General features: G+C 39.2%; 1 protein-coding gene and 1 pseudogene across 2 annotated transcripts in view; both read right to left on the reverse strand.

Annotated features, from left to right (window-relative positions):
- The window catches only part of SMC5 (structural maintenance of chromosomes 5), a 97,068-nt gene that overhangs the window by 16,197 nt on the left and 65,632 nt on the right, over positions 1 to 15,239 (reverse strand). For both annotated transcript variants that reach the window (XM_047829558.1, XM_047829557.1), the window contains exons 16-17: positions 5,636 to 5,759; positions 5,150 to 5,272 (exon numbers count right to left, since the gene is read on the reverse strand). In XM_047829558.1, coding sequence (XP_047685514.1) covers positions 5,150 to 5,272; positions 5,636 to 5,759 — 247 coding nt within the window. The remainder of the gene's footprint in view (positions 1 to 5,149; positions 5,273 to 5,635; positions 5,760 to 15,239) is intronic.
- LOC125150444 (circadian locomoter output cycles protein kaput-like) lies at positions 10,980 to 14,042 on the reverse strand (annotated as a pseudogene).

Here is a 15,239-nt window from a genome sequence, read left to right on the forward strand (position 1 = left end):
CAATGATGTCTTCATTACTGCAGCTTTCTTTATAAGAAGTCTTAAAATTAGGAAGGGTGAGTCATGGAACTTCTTCTTTTTCAAAGTTCTAATAAGCTTGTCAATTTCTAAAAAAAACCCTGCTGGGAATTTCATTAAATCTATAGATTTGGGAGAGAACTGACATTTTAACAAATCCTGATTCTATTATCCATGAACACAATGATTCTCTCCACTTACTTACATCTTATTTTAACTTCAGCAGAATTTTGTACTTTTCAGTATACAGACAGGTCTTATAAATGTATCCCTAAGCATTTCATATTTTTGAAGCTATTAAACACAGTGTTGTTTTTAAACTTCGATTTCCAACTGTTCATTGCTAGTAGACGGAGCCACAACTGATTTTGAACTTCTGTATTGAACTTGTATTCCGCAACCTTGCTAAATGCACTAACAGAACTTACAGCATTTTTGTAAATTCTTTAACATTTTCCACAGAAATGATGTCTGTCTGAAATAGGTTTTTGTTTTTTCCTTATTGCATTGGCTAGAACAGTGTGGAACAGAGGTGAGTAGTGAGCATTTCCTTGTTCGCAATCAGTAGGAGAAAGCTTCCTTCCATTCCTTCGCCAAGGGGTATGGTATCAGCTAACGGTTTTGGGTGAATGCCCTTCATAAGCTGGATAAAATGTCCTTCTATTCTTAGATGCAGAAAGTTTCTATCATAAAAAGGATGCTAGATGTTGGCAAATATTTACTCTGTATACACTGAGATGATCATCTGGTTTTTGTGTACTGTCCACATAATGAACTACACTGATGACTTTCCAAACGTGAGATCAACTTTGTATACTTCTGGGATAAACTCATTTGGTTAGGATGTAATACTCTTTTACATGCTGTTGGATTTCATTTGCTAACTTTCTAAATCTGCTCACCTTTTTAAAAGAATTTTTGCATCTAAGGTTCATGAGTGATACTGGTCTGTAGTTTCCATTGTGTGATTTTGATACTGGGGAATGCTAGCCTCATACAATGTGTTGAGAAGTATTCCCCTCCTCTTCAGGTAGAATTGCTATTAATTCTTCAGTTACGTGCTTGGGCCTGGAGCTTTCTTTGTGGTAAGGTTTTTAAGTACAAATTTAATTTCTTTAGTAAAAAGAGGGCTATTCTAATTGCTCTTCAGGAACTTTTGATAGTTCATGGCTTCTAAAGTTTGCCCATTTCTTCTGAATTGTCAAATTTACTGCCAGAAAGTTGTTCACCATATTCTCCTGACACCCGCTTACCACATCTAAGAACTGCAGTGCTATGTTAGATCTCCCGCCGGGTTCCTTTTGCCTACATTGTGGCCCGGAAGCTCTCCCTGAAGTAAGCTGAGGGAGCCACAGGGCTCACCTCGCACTGTTCCTTCTCCCCAAAATCACTGTCCTGTGCTGCCTGTTATCCAGTGTCTGCACATCACTGTTTCATATATTTAGTCCTATCTTTTAGTGGTTTAAAGTGGGTACATTTGGCCCCTGCTATTTCATCATGGCCAAGAATGGAGGCTTTTTGGTTTTTATTGTGGAAAATTTCAACAATGTATGAATGCAGAGAGAACAGTATAATGAACCTTCATGTACCTATCGTCCAGCTTCAACAATTATCAACCTGTGACCAAGACTGTGTCATCCATGCTCCCTTCCTAAAAAGCCCCCTTTCTGGAAGATTTTGAAGGAATTCCAACATTCTATTTCCTTCATATGCCTTTCTTAGAAAAAAAAAATTTTTGCAATTGCTTTGTTCAAATCAAGATCTAAATTATGTCCACACATTGTATTTGGTTAATGTTTTAAAATACTTTTTAACTTCTAGGTCCTCTATCTCCTTTTTCCTTTTGTTCTTAGATACTGCACTATCCAGTAAAGAAGGAACAAGTCCAATGCAGCCATTAAGCATTTAAAATGTGACTAGTGTGACTGAGAAACTAAATTTTTAGTTTAACTTAAAAACAAATACTCCAGCTATTAGAAAATGTTTAGTTAGAACAACTTGAGTATACATATTTACTTTTTTAACTATAAACGTCTTTTGAGGGGAGGGGAGAGGCAGAAGGAGAGAGCGAGACAGACAAAGAGAGAATCCAGCAGGCTCCACACTCTGCACGGAGCCCAAAGCAGGTCTGGACCCCACTACCCTGGGATCATGACCTGAGCCGAAATCAAGAGTCAGATGCTCAACCGACTGAGTAACCCAAGTGCCCTTCAACTGTAACTTTTATAAAATCAAAATACGATCAAATATTTCTGATGACAATTTATCATCTAAATTGAGATGTGAGTATTAAATGGATTATTCTGAAGACTAAACTGGTAGTTTTAGGGCGGTGGTTCTGAAATGGGAGCCATTTTGTTCCCCAGGGTACATCTGGGCAATGTCTGGAGACACATTTGGTTGTCACAATGGAGTGGGGAGGGGTACACTACTGGCATCTAGAAAGTAAAGGCCAGGGATACTGGGTTTAAATTTCAACATCCTACAATGCACAGCACAGCTCCCACAGTAAGAATTTTCCAGTATAAAATGTTGACCGTGATGATGTGAACACACCCTGTTCCAGAGGCCTAATCAGAGTGGAATTTTTTCATAAAATAATTTCATATTATGTCTCTTCGTCGGCACATACGTAAATATCTGGGTATTTTTCTGTGATGTCAGCAGCTAATGTGAGCCACCGATTCATAATCAGCTGCAAGGGGGATATTCTAATACTATCATTCCTTCTGCATTTATTATCTGAAATGCTTCTGTAAAGAGGCACTTCTACTTGTTTAACCAAGATAGTAGTTCACACAGGGGCACCTGGGTGGCTCGGTAGGTTGAGTGTTCAATTCTTGATTTTGGGTTAGGTCATGGGACTGAGCTCAGAGTCGGACTCCAAGCTGTGCGTGGAGTCTGCTTGGGATTCTCTCTCCCTGACTTGTGCTCTCTCTCCCTCTCTCAAAAAAAAAAAAAAAAAAACAAACAAAAAAAAAACACCTAGGAAGTTCTGGATAAATGCTTGATTTTTTCTTTGCCATTTTTCAAAATAATGAGCTAGTTCTCCAGTATCCTCCAAAGGTGACCAATATTAAGTATCATTATGATTTCATAAATTTAGGTATTTTTGAGCCTTTGTGATTTAAAAAAAATCCCTTGGGCTCTTCGTCTTCCTTTTTAAACCTTTCTGAATCCCTTTCTTTTTTATGTCATATTTATTTTCATGTCATATATGTATATATATAAAATATCTTTAGTGACATGATCTGTTTTATTATCTCCTTCCCCTTTTCTATCTTTTGGTATTTAGGAAAGTTTACACAAATACCTTATATAATACCCTTATGTCCTTTATATCTTTTTTAGAATACTGTCTGTTGGTTCCCACTGTAAGTAATACTGAAATTCTCCCTTACTTCGTCTCCCAAAGTACCCACTTTGAAGTAATATCCTTTTATTTCCTTACAATTCCTATAGGACAATCAGGAAGTATATTCTATTTTACTTCTATTGTCTCCCTTCCCCCATTTTAGTGTTGTGTGTTAGCTACCCTGTCTGCCTTATAACCATATAAATACCAATTCTGCGGTCTTCCTGGTCTATCACTTCTCAGTAGAAGTAGTGAGTACTCAGTAGAAGTATAGGTCTACTTCTCAGTAAGCAGCGTGCTTCTGCACAGCAGTCTAGGCTAATTTGAGAGTTCGCCAAGCCTGGACCTCCACAGCACCATCGACCTTCCTAGAGTCGACAGTCACCTTCAGCGGTTTTCAAACTGATCTGCAGAGCTTTCCACACCTAGTGGGGCCTCTTTCCTTTAGAAAGGAGAACCTGCTGGTGACTTCATTTTTGGCTTCTCTGAGCTTTCCCTCTGCTTAGCATGTACTTCCTGATACCAGGCTAGCTTGCTGCTGACTTAATCTTACCTGCTGATATTCTGGAGTTCTCAGGTGTTGTGTAAGAAAGAATCAGGCCTTACTCCCTGGTTCTTGGGAAGGAGACTGTAAAGCCCTAGGAATTTTCTGAGTTATAGGAATGTCTTTGTTATTCACGAGGAGCTACACTTCTCCTTCAATCACACCTACACTCAGGCTTAGGAGATGACTCAAGATGGGGATAGGCAATGCCAGAAGGACAAATCCTGTGGTTAGAGGGTTGGGGTTCTGAGTCCTATGACTGTCTTACCTTTTTTTTTTTTTTTTAAGTTTATTTATTTATTTTGAGAGAGAGAGTGCAAGTGGGGGACCGGCACACAGAAGGGGACAGAAGACCCAAAGTGGGTTCCATGCTGACAGCAGAGAGCCTGATATGGGGCTCAAACCCACGAAGTGTGAGATCATGCCCTGAGCTAAAGTCAGAAGCTCAACCAGCGAAGCCACCCAGGCACTCCGGACTTATTCTTGAGCCTTCCGGGGAAAGGGGCTAGTTGAGTCTTGCTGGAGACCATGCCCTTACCTTGTCCAGTCGGATGCTAACTCTGGGCGGGTGGTGGGAGAGTGTACTGTGGACCAGCAACAGAGATACTCTGAAACTTAGTTTCGCTCTATACGCTGTCCATGGGCTTGTGGCTGCTATCCTAGCTGTTCTTCCATTTTTTGGAAAAGGATTCGGAAGACTCAAAAGACGATGTCACTGTCACCATCATTTTGTTGCCAGTTCTTCTTGGGGATTTTCATGACCTTAGTGCATCACATTTCACCCTCTGCAAGCTATTTTAGTATTTATCATTTCACAGAATGATATTAACAGAAGATTAAATCACCAAAACTGTACACGAAGGCCACGCTCAGTGTTGATTATAACTCACCTGCAGTTGACTTTATGAGACGTACAAACTGTAATAAAAGCTACTAGTGGCTACGTGGTGACAGAATGACTGAAGTTTTTATGGGTTAAAGGGACAGATAGGAGACTTTGCCTGTCAAGTGACTTAAGATGCTCTCATTTCTCACATTACCACACCTCCTCCAATCAATAATGTAAGATGCATTGTACAGTGTTTAACACAGGGCTTCCTCATCAGCAGAATGCATTAAATTTGTAAATTAGAGAGCATATAACAAAATGTATATTTCAAATGATGATACAGGTTTTCAAACTGGTCTGAGGCTGGCACCCCATAATCAAAAACTAAAAGCAAAAATTGTACCTCTGTGAGACGGAGCTGTGATGAAGCAGCCATGTAATCTGATTCTAATTTGTTCTTCTCGGAGATCACTGTAGTATTTTGAAGAATTAAATCAACTTTTTGTATATGCAAAGAAGTACAAATCTAGGAACAAAAACCCCTGAAAGTTTAATTTGTTTTACAACTAAGGAAAAAAAAAATATAGTTTTTTAAAAAATTACAAACCAGGAGAAAAATAACATTTTTCTAATCTGATACCTCAAAGAGTTCTTTTTACAACTATTTCTTACAAGAAACTTTTAAAATGTCTTTCTCTGGATTTAATTGAATCATCTAGAATAAAATAATTTAGCTTAATGAGTGCTTTTAACCAAATTATTGACCTATAATGAGAAATATCAAGCAAAGTTAAAACTGTCGATGGTAAAATCTTAGCAAGAGTTTTTTTAATCTATGTACTTATCTACCTGCCATAATAAAGTGACCAAAATTAAGAAAATGCCTTACCTTTACAAAGTTTGTTAATTCAGTAACAAGTTTTGCTTTTTGAACATTGATTTCCTTGATTTTGGTACTTGCTTTTCGCTCTTCCTCCTCAAGGTTGCAAGTATCCTGTTCCATCAGCTTTAAACTATATGAAACACATAATCGTGTAGAAATCGGAGTTAACACAAGGACTGCGCCCAGGTCTCCTGCCGTTTCATGGGCTTTTTTTTAGCAAAGCTACTCAGACATAAACTACTGGCTTCTGGACTAAACAATCATGTGACCATGCAGGATCAAAATGTATTTGTTGAGATATTATGTGCCCAGCACAGTTTAAGTAATGATGCCATAATGGTGTAGGACCTAGAGTCAAAAAGGTGGATTTGAATCTCCTTTTGCCAGTAATGAGCAGTGTAACCAGACAAGTTACTCTTCTGAACTTTAGTTTCCTTATCTATAAACTGCAAAAAATAATACTTCTCCTATAGGGCAATGGTGAAGCTTTAAAAAAGGTAAAATATGCAACACACTTAGTATACTGCCTGGCCCTGAACTGATTGATAAATATTATTTACTACTGTTGTTATTAATGTTGTTTACACACAATCACTCACCTTAAGGAGCTTAACTGGGAGATTTGATTAACAGATTAAAAATATATAGTAAAAGGGTAATACAACAATCCTAAAAATTAATACTTTGTTATCTGAGATGAAACTAAGGATCAGAAATTAATTAAGTTACATAAGATCATGTATAGTACGTGGTAAGAGGTGTCTGACACCAAAGTCCAAGTACTTTCTACTCCGCCGCATTGCCTCCAGGGCAAAAGTAAGGTAAAGGCAAGAACACACTTTGGAAGCAATAATAAACAAGGATGAACAAGTTCAGCAGATGTGGCAGAGAGGGGCTTCAACAGAACATGGAAGAGAGTGTGGAGGAGGCTAGGGAGCTGAGGTGAAATAGGTCAAGTGAAAGGAGACTGGGAAAATTTGAAAGTCAATCTAAAGGAAAGGAGTGTTGTAACTATAGGTGGCGGGGTGATGGGTATGAAAGGCCATTTCACTACAAAAAACAACATTATACAGAGAAAGCTGAGTTTTAGACCATGGGTCCGACACAACGGTCAAACAGAAAGGTTAAGTGTCTTATAGATGATTAAAGATAGAAATGATGCCAAAGGTGAAGGCTGAAAAGAGGTGTAGAGATGAAAAACCTGGGCAGCCAGACTAAATAATATCTTGCTTTAAGCAACCAAGGTACATTATTTGTCCAGTAATAGTTAATGGACAATTGTTTACTTAAAAAAAAAATTCTCTTAATGCATTTCATATATGATTCAATTTACAAATGTATTTAAAACCACATACTATATTAGGTCAAGGTAAACATAACTAAAGGCAACGAATGGTCACTTACTATCAAAGACTGACTATGTCAGTCATATCTAAATCTTTACAGAGAAAGTCATAAAAGAATAATCACAAAAAGGTCTGAGGCAGGATATGGGGAACACCTTTAAACTTGAAGCCATGTTACTTTCCCCTAGAAAGAACCCCCCCAATAGCTTTTATACCCCCTTCTATATTCCACTTTCTATAAAATACCCAAATACAAAACAAAATATATAGTCAGTTCTAAGAACGGTTGCAGGGACATTCACAGTAAGCTGGCAGTTATCTTTTAGGAAAAGACTTGTGAAGACTATTCACATCTTTTTATAGGATTCTGTGGAATCTGTGTCCATTAAGGCCAAGCAAACGTAATTCTACTTGTAATAAGGGAGATTACAATTGAAGGAGATACACACCCCAGTTGCCCATTCTCTTCTGTGAAAATCAGCACATTCTCCTCCTTGCCTATTACTACTTTCAGAATCGGTGAGAAAGCACATAGCCTAATAGCTTGGATTGATAATCTCCCTGCCTGTACCTTCCTCTCTCCTCTCCCACCAATCCAAATTCAATGGATACAAGTCTAGGTCAGTGGTTCTCAAAGCGTGGTTCAGAGACCTCTGGGGACCCCTGAAACCATTTCAGGCGAATCATGAACCATTTTCACTGTTGTAAGATGATCTCAGTTGCCCTTTTCACTGTAGTGATATTTGTACTGATGGGACACCAGCAGTGGTGAATAAAAATGCAAGCACTCTAGAATGAATCTGGGTAGTAGCCCCACAGTGTACTTATAGTTAATAAATTCATATTCTTGATGACAGCAAAAATTAATTTTATTAAATCATGTATTTTGAGTATGTTATTTTTTTACTTCAAGTATAATTGACCTAACGTTGTATTAGTTTCCAGTGTACAACGTAATGATTTGATATTTGTATACACTGCAAAATGATCACCACAAAAATCTTGTCAACGTTTGTCACCATAGTTGTAAGTTTTCTTTCTAGTAATGAACACTTTTAAGATCTACTCTCTCAGCCACTTTCAAATATGCAATACAGTATTATTACCCGTAGTCACATGCCATACATTACATTCCCATGAGTTTTTATAACTGCAGGTGTGTACCTCTTGATGACCTTTACCCAAGTAATCAGCCCCCCAACACTCCTCCCTCTGGCAACCACCAATCCCCTTTCTCTTATCTATGCATTGTTTTGTTTGTTCATTTGTTTTTTCAACTACAGGGCAATCAAATGGTATTTGTCTTTCTGACTTATTTCACTTAGCATAATACCCTCAAGTTCCACTTCTGTTGTCACAAAAGATTTCATTCTCTTATTTTTTTTAAACGCCCCCCCCTTTTTTTTAACATTTATTTATTTATTTATTTTTGAGAGACAGAGAAAGAGTGGGAGAGGAGCAGAGAAAGAGAGAGACAAAGAATCCGAAGCAGGTTCCAGGCTCTGAGCTGTCAGCACAGAGCCTGACGTGGGGCTTAAACTCATGGACTGTGAGATCATGGCCTGAGCTGAAGTCAGACACTGAAACGACTGAGCTACCCAGGTGCCCCAAGATTTCATTCTTTTAATGGCTTAGTAATATTGCAGCGTGTGCACGTCTCTCACATCTTCTTTACTCATTCATCCATCAGTGGATACTTACCTTGCTTCCATGTCTTGGCTTTTGTAAATAATGCTGTAATGAACACAAAAGGTATCTTTTCAAATCCGTGCTTTCATTTCCTTGAATGAACAGCCCGAAGTGGAATTACTGGATCGTATGGTAGTTCTATTTTTAACTCATGTGCCTCTTGGTCATCTGTAGGTCTTTGAAAAAATGTCTATTCAGATCCTCTGCCCATCTGTTATAGATTGGTTTTTTTGCTATTGACTTGATTGAGTTCTTTACAGATTTTAGATATTAAGCCCTTATCCAATATATGATTTGCAAGTATCTTCTCCCATTCCATAGGTTGCTTTCTTGGTGTGTCGATGGTTTCCTTTACCGTGCAGAAGCTTTTTAGTTTGATACAGTCCCATTTGTTTATTTTCGCTTTGTTACCGAGGCCTTTGAAGTGGATTCCAAAAAAATTACTGCCAACATCCATCCATATCAGGAAACTTACCACCTGTTGTTTTCCAGGAGCTTTATGATTTCTGGTCTTACATTCAAGTCTCTAACTCATTTTAAGTTGATTTTTCTGCATGGTGTAAGAGAGTGGTCCAGTTTTCCCAGCACCATGTATTGAAGAGACTACCCTTTCCTCATTGTATATTCTTACCTCTTTTGTCACAAATTAATTGACCATAGATACATGGGTTTATTTGTGGGCTCTCTGTTCTGTTGTAATGATCTATGTGTATTTATGTCAATACCCTAACTGTTGTTATTTGGTATCTTTTATGGTCCCCAAAATTTTTAGGAGTTCTAATTCTGAAAAATGCCACTGGAATTTGGAAATGGGACTTGCGCTGAATCTACAGATGGCTATGGGAAATATGGACATTTAAACAATCTTCTGATCCATGAGCACAGAATTACTAATAATAGTAATAATAATTACTAATTATTTATGTCCTATTCAGTTTATTTCCTCAATGTGTTACAGTGTTCACTATACAGGTCTTCTACCTCATTGATCAAAGTTACTCCTTTGCATTTGCTTTTTCATTTTCTTTTGTAAATGAGGCTGTTTTTTTCTTTTTTTTTAATTATTAATGTTTTTTGTTACCTATTTTTGAAAGAGAGACACACTGAGTGGGGAAGGGGCAGAGAGGGAGACACAGAATCTGAAGCAGGCTCCAGGCTCATAGCTGTCAGTATACAGGGCTCGAACCCACCAACCATGAGATCATAACCTGAGGTGAAGTCAAGATGCTTAACCGACTGAGCCACCCAGGTGCCCTGGGACTGTTTTCTTAATTCACCTTTCAGAGTATCTTGTTAGTATATAAAAATACAACAGATTTGTGTATGGTGATTTTGTACCCTGCAACTTTATTGAAGTTGTTGATTAGTTCTACCAGTTTGTTTTGGTAGAGAAAGGTTTAGGGTTTTCTTTTTTTTTTTTTTTTTTTTTGCTATTTCCCCATTTCTGTGTAGTAAACTTTTATTTTTCATTTTTAATCAGGAAAGAAATTTTCTTTTCAAAATGTCAATTTTCTTTTTTTTTTTTTTATGAAATTTATTGACAAATTGGTTTCCATACAACACCCAGTGCTCATCCCAAAAGGTGCCCTCCTCAATACCCATCACCCACCCCCCATCAACCCTCAGTTTGTTCTCAGTTTTTAAGTCTCTTATGCTTTGGCTCTCTCCCATTCTAACCTCTTTTTTTTTTTTTTTTCCTTCCCCTCCCCCATGGGTTCCTGTGAAGTTTCTCAGGATCCACATAAGAGTGAAACCATATGGTATCTGTCTTTCTCTGTATGGCTTATTTCACTTAGCATCACACTCTCCAGTTCCATCCACATTGCTACAAAAGGCCATATTTCATTTTTTCTCATTGCCACGTAATATTCCATTGTGTATATAAACCACAATTTCTTTATCCATTCATCAGTTGATGGACATTTAGGCTCTTTCCATAATTTGGCTATTGTTGAGAGTGCTGCTATGAACATTGGGGTACAAGTGGCCCTATGCATCAGTGCTCCTGTATCCCTTGGATAAATTCCTAGCAGTGCTATTGCTGGGTCATAGGTTTAGGGTTTTCTATGTAAAATCCTGTCACTCACAAATAGTTTTACTTCTTCTGCTTTTTCTCTCTTGCCTAATTGCTCTAGCTAGGCTTGCTTGCTTTTTTTCAAGCAGAGGGACAGATTTTTTTTTTTTTTTTAAGAGAGCACAGGAGGGGGAGAGAGGCAGAGAATCTCAAGCAGGCTCCACATTCAGCGCAGTGCCCAACGTGGGGCTCAATCTCACAACCGTGAGATCATGACCTGAGCTAAAATCAAGAGTCTGATGCTTAACTGAGTTACTCAGGTGCCCCTAGCACTTCTAATACTATGCTGAATAAAAGTGCACAGAGTGGGCCTCCTGGCCTTGATCCTAATATTAAAGGAAAAGACTTTAGCTTTTCACTGTTGAATATGAGGTTAGCTATACACTTGCCATATACAGTCCTTACTATAATTTCTGACACTAACTACTGTTCTATCCTTATCTGGAAAAGGAGAGGAAGAGAGAAAGGGCCTACTGAGTCTTCTAGACTACCTCCATGGCATTATTGTAAGCAAACCAAACATGACAGTGATGTGTCCTCTAACACCTGAAAACAGGCACAGAACCACTAAATTACTAATAATGTTGGTGCCTTTCTGATGACTGAAGATCATGTTTCACAGCTGAGCTTGACATTTGGCAATACACTTTTCTCCATCGAAAAATAGATGGGCAAGTAGAACACTGTCAGAATTGGCTATGGCCCCAAGATCATCTCCTGTTGGCTGGTAATTAATGTGTATTTGGAGCAATAGGCAGCATTTTCCCTGCTAACTAATTCCAGGAACTAGAACATTCAACACTGCTTCTTGCGAAGCTGCCAGGACTTCTCCTAGCTTCAGACCATCTGAGCAACTCTTGATGGCCAATCCCCTCCTTCCTGGAGGTCAGAAGAGGCATATGTGCTACCGTGGGTGAACCTTAGAAGAACAGGTCAAACTGTCAGTCCTGTGCCGACTCAGATATTGCTGTTGCTGAGACCGGTATTGCTGGTAATGTGATCGTGGGGAAAGTGCTCTGTTGTAGTGGAAAAGCAGCAGAGAGGATATGCTGATTTCAAGGATGCTCCCTGAGGATCCTTCAAGTCTGTAAAAACTGCTGCAGTAGTTGGGTGAGCTGAGCCGGAGATTCCTGGGAACTGTGCCGTGTGACTGACAAAGTCTGTGGCTGCGGCTGCTGCTGCTGTGTAGCCAAAGTAGGGCAGGCAGTCACCACCTGACCCGTAGGCATAGTGCTAGGTACCAAGACGGCCCCATAAGCTACAGGAGCAGTTAGTAATTTAATCTCTAATCACAAACTGCTGACCTTGAGAAAATCTTGTCTGTCCTGAGTGAATGCAGTTACTGCAGCACTTTGGGTACGGTTTTGTGGCATACTAGGTGGAATGGGGACCATGCTTCTAGCTACGAAATCATAATAGTGTCCATACAGTGGGGCTGTAAGAGTGCTGTGACTGGAAAGAGGTGTTTACGGTCTGTGCCAGCTCAGTATATTCTGTTGACTCTGACTTGATGTACTTTCTAAAGGCTGCTGTCGTGTCCTATGCAGAGTGGAGCCAATGTGTCCAGTATTCATTCCACTTTGATTTTGGTTAAACAACCTGGTCATTAATATTTATAGATACAAGCTGCAAGATGTTAGATGAATTCAGAAGAAAGCTGAACAGAATCAATATTCAACCCAGGGGCTGATCACTTAAAAAAAAAAAAAAAAAACTGCAGCCCTTGGGGCGCCTGGGTGGCTCATTTGGTCGAGTGTTCTGCTCTTGATTTTGGCTCAGGTCGTGGTCCCAGTGTTGTGGGATTGACCCCTGTCTCGGGCTCTGCACTTAGTGTGAAGCCTGCTTAAGATTCTCTCTCTCCCTTATACCTCTCCCCTGCTCACTCCCTAAAATTAAAAATTAAAAAAAAAACCAAATCTGCAGCCCTTAACCATGGACCATTTGAAGCTGTTCTTGAATTTTTCTTTTCTTATATCTTCTGGCTGATAAATATTTGCCTCTATCATCCAAGTCTGTTGCTCTGATTGGTCTCTCAAGATGCTGCATGGCTCATAACTGAGCTAAAAACTGACACGGAGACATGTTTTAAGGAACTGGTACAGATGCAGCTTGAGACATCAAGCTGTATTAATGACTGAACAACAGATGGGGAATTTATGGACTAAACAATGACCTCCTTTGTGTCATCTTTTTAGGAGCTAGTACATACTGTCTGGGAGGAGTGCAGCTATCTGCTGGGTCTTGGTTGGTGTTGAGGAGTGGTCTGAGACTGCTGCGTGAGATAATTTTCTTGAACTCTGGAAGGAAGCAGAAGGGGCTGGGCTATGATCACACTTTTCCAATACTTCGTTGAGACTGGGTCTATAGGATTATCAGACACAGAATCTTGGCCTTTGTCAGCAGTTGTCTCAGAAAGAGACTCTTCAATGCCAAGTACTCATCTTCCAGTCCCACCTACTGAGTTAATTTACTATGGTGTGACTACCAACAACAAACTCTGGCCTTGAATTCCACTGATGATAAACGATATGATGACTGTGAAGCCAAATCCACTGTGGACCTTTGATCAGTGAGCTATAGCCACATGACTTGCCTTTCCCAGACTGCATTAGGTGCTCATGACAGCTTTGCCAAATGTTCTAGACCATCCACATGATGTAATCCTACCCTGATGTCCAGAGAACTTCAAATGGCAAATGCCCTATCACAGGTAATTCCTTGTAACCTAGAAATAGAATTCTAAACTACGTCTAGATGTCTAACACTCTTCATTAGGCTCTTCAACAGTACACATCTTTGATGAACTGAGGTGTAGCTCATCTGACAATAGCTACAATACAATCTCAATCATCATAAGGCCTATGACAGCTTGTACAGTTCCTTCAAAACCCTTCCGTGGTGAAGTGTTTAATGATTTGAAATTTCCTATAAATTCCACATATTCATAAGTGTATTACTCCTTTGGGTCTACTGTTCCTCAAAGCATACGAAAAGAGAATTCTAACTGATTTTAAATATTCAGGCATTAATGAATCACTTTCAAGCAGATGGGGAGAGAGCATTTTATAAACCAGTGAATGTTCCCTCTCTGAGATAAAATACTTTGATTCATAACATCAGATGGTACACATTAAAGTGATGAAGTTACATACTCTCAGACACAAATAATATGCTCCCATCTATCAGGGATGCTTAAAAATGAAACACCAAGAGCCTTGAACATTGACTGTGTAAATTCTTCGCTACTGAGGAATGCCAGTTTCCAGTACTGTCAAATGTCACTGGCATCCGACTGTAAAGTGATTTGTTTTCAGTAAAAAAAAAAAAAAAAAAAAAAAAAAAAAAATCAATGCTCTTCTGCAGAAGAGATTTCCTCTTGTGCTCACGTGGAACTCTCTGGGCTTCCTGGATCTGGATGTCTATTCCTTCCTGAGGTTAGGGAACTTCTCATTTATTTCTTCAAATATGTTTTTCTGCTCCTTTCTCTCTTTATGCTTCTGTGACTCATATAATGCAAAAGTTACTCTGCTTGATGTTGTCCCTTAAGCTATTTTTACTTTTTAAAATTATTTCTTTTTTGTTATTGTTTTTGGATGAATTCTACTACCCTGTCTCCCACATTACTGATTTTTCTTCTGCTTCATCTAGTCTGTTGCTGGAATCCCTCCAGTGTATTTTTCGTTTCAGTTACTGTGTTCGTCAGCATTGTGAAGTCTGTGTGGGACTTTATTTGTATTTCTCCTTAGCGAAGTTCTTGCTGTATTCATTCCTCTTGTTTTAGGACCATTACTTTGAATTCTTTTTTAGGTAAACTATCACCATTTCATAATGGTTCTTGTTCTGGTGTTTTATCTTGTTCTTTCATTTGAAACGCACTCCTTTGTCTCTTCATTTTGCTTGATTCTGTGTTGATTTCTTTCTTTCTTTCTTTCTTTCTTTCTTTCTTCTTTCTTTCTTTTTTTCTTTTTTGGTCCTGTGTTGATTTCTTTTTTTTTTTTTAATTAAAAAAAAATTTTTTTTTCAACATTTATTTTTGGGACAGAGAGAGACAGAGCATGAACGGGGGAGGGGCAGAGAGAGAGGGAGACACAGAATCGGAAACAGGCTCCAGGCTCTGAGCCATCAGCCCAGAGCCTGACGCGGGGCTCGAACTCACGGGCCGCGAGATCGTGACCTGGCTGAAGTCGGACGCTTAACCGACTACGCCACCCAGGCGCCCCTGTCCTGTGTTAATTTCTAAGCAGCAGATGAAACAACCTTCAACCCTCTCAAGCTTCAACAAGTCTTGAACTGGCCTTATGGAAATGAACCCTGTCATTCAACTGTGCTTAGCTCTTAGTTGTCACATGAACCTTTGTGGTCTAAGCAGCCTGATTTACCCTCAATACAGCCCAGTTGCTGAGGGACTGCCAAGCGCTGTGAGTGTTCCAGAGGATGGGATTTCAGTCTGCCCCTAGTTTCAGGCTGAACAGAAGCTAGAATAGAAGCCAGAACTTCAGGC

Source organism: Prionailurus viverrinus, chromosome D4 (assembly GCF_022837055.1).
Source record: "Prionailurus viverrinus isolate Anna chromosome D4, UM_Priviv_1.0, whole genome shotgun sequence".
Taxonomy (NCBI): domain Eukaryota; kingdom Metazoa; phylum Chordata; class Mammalia; order Carnivora; family Felidae; genus Prionailurus; species Prionailurus viverrinus.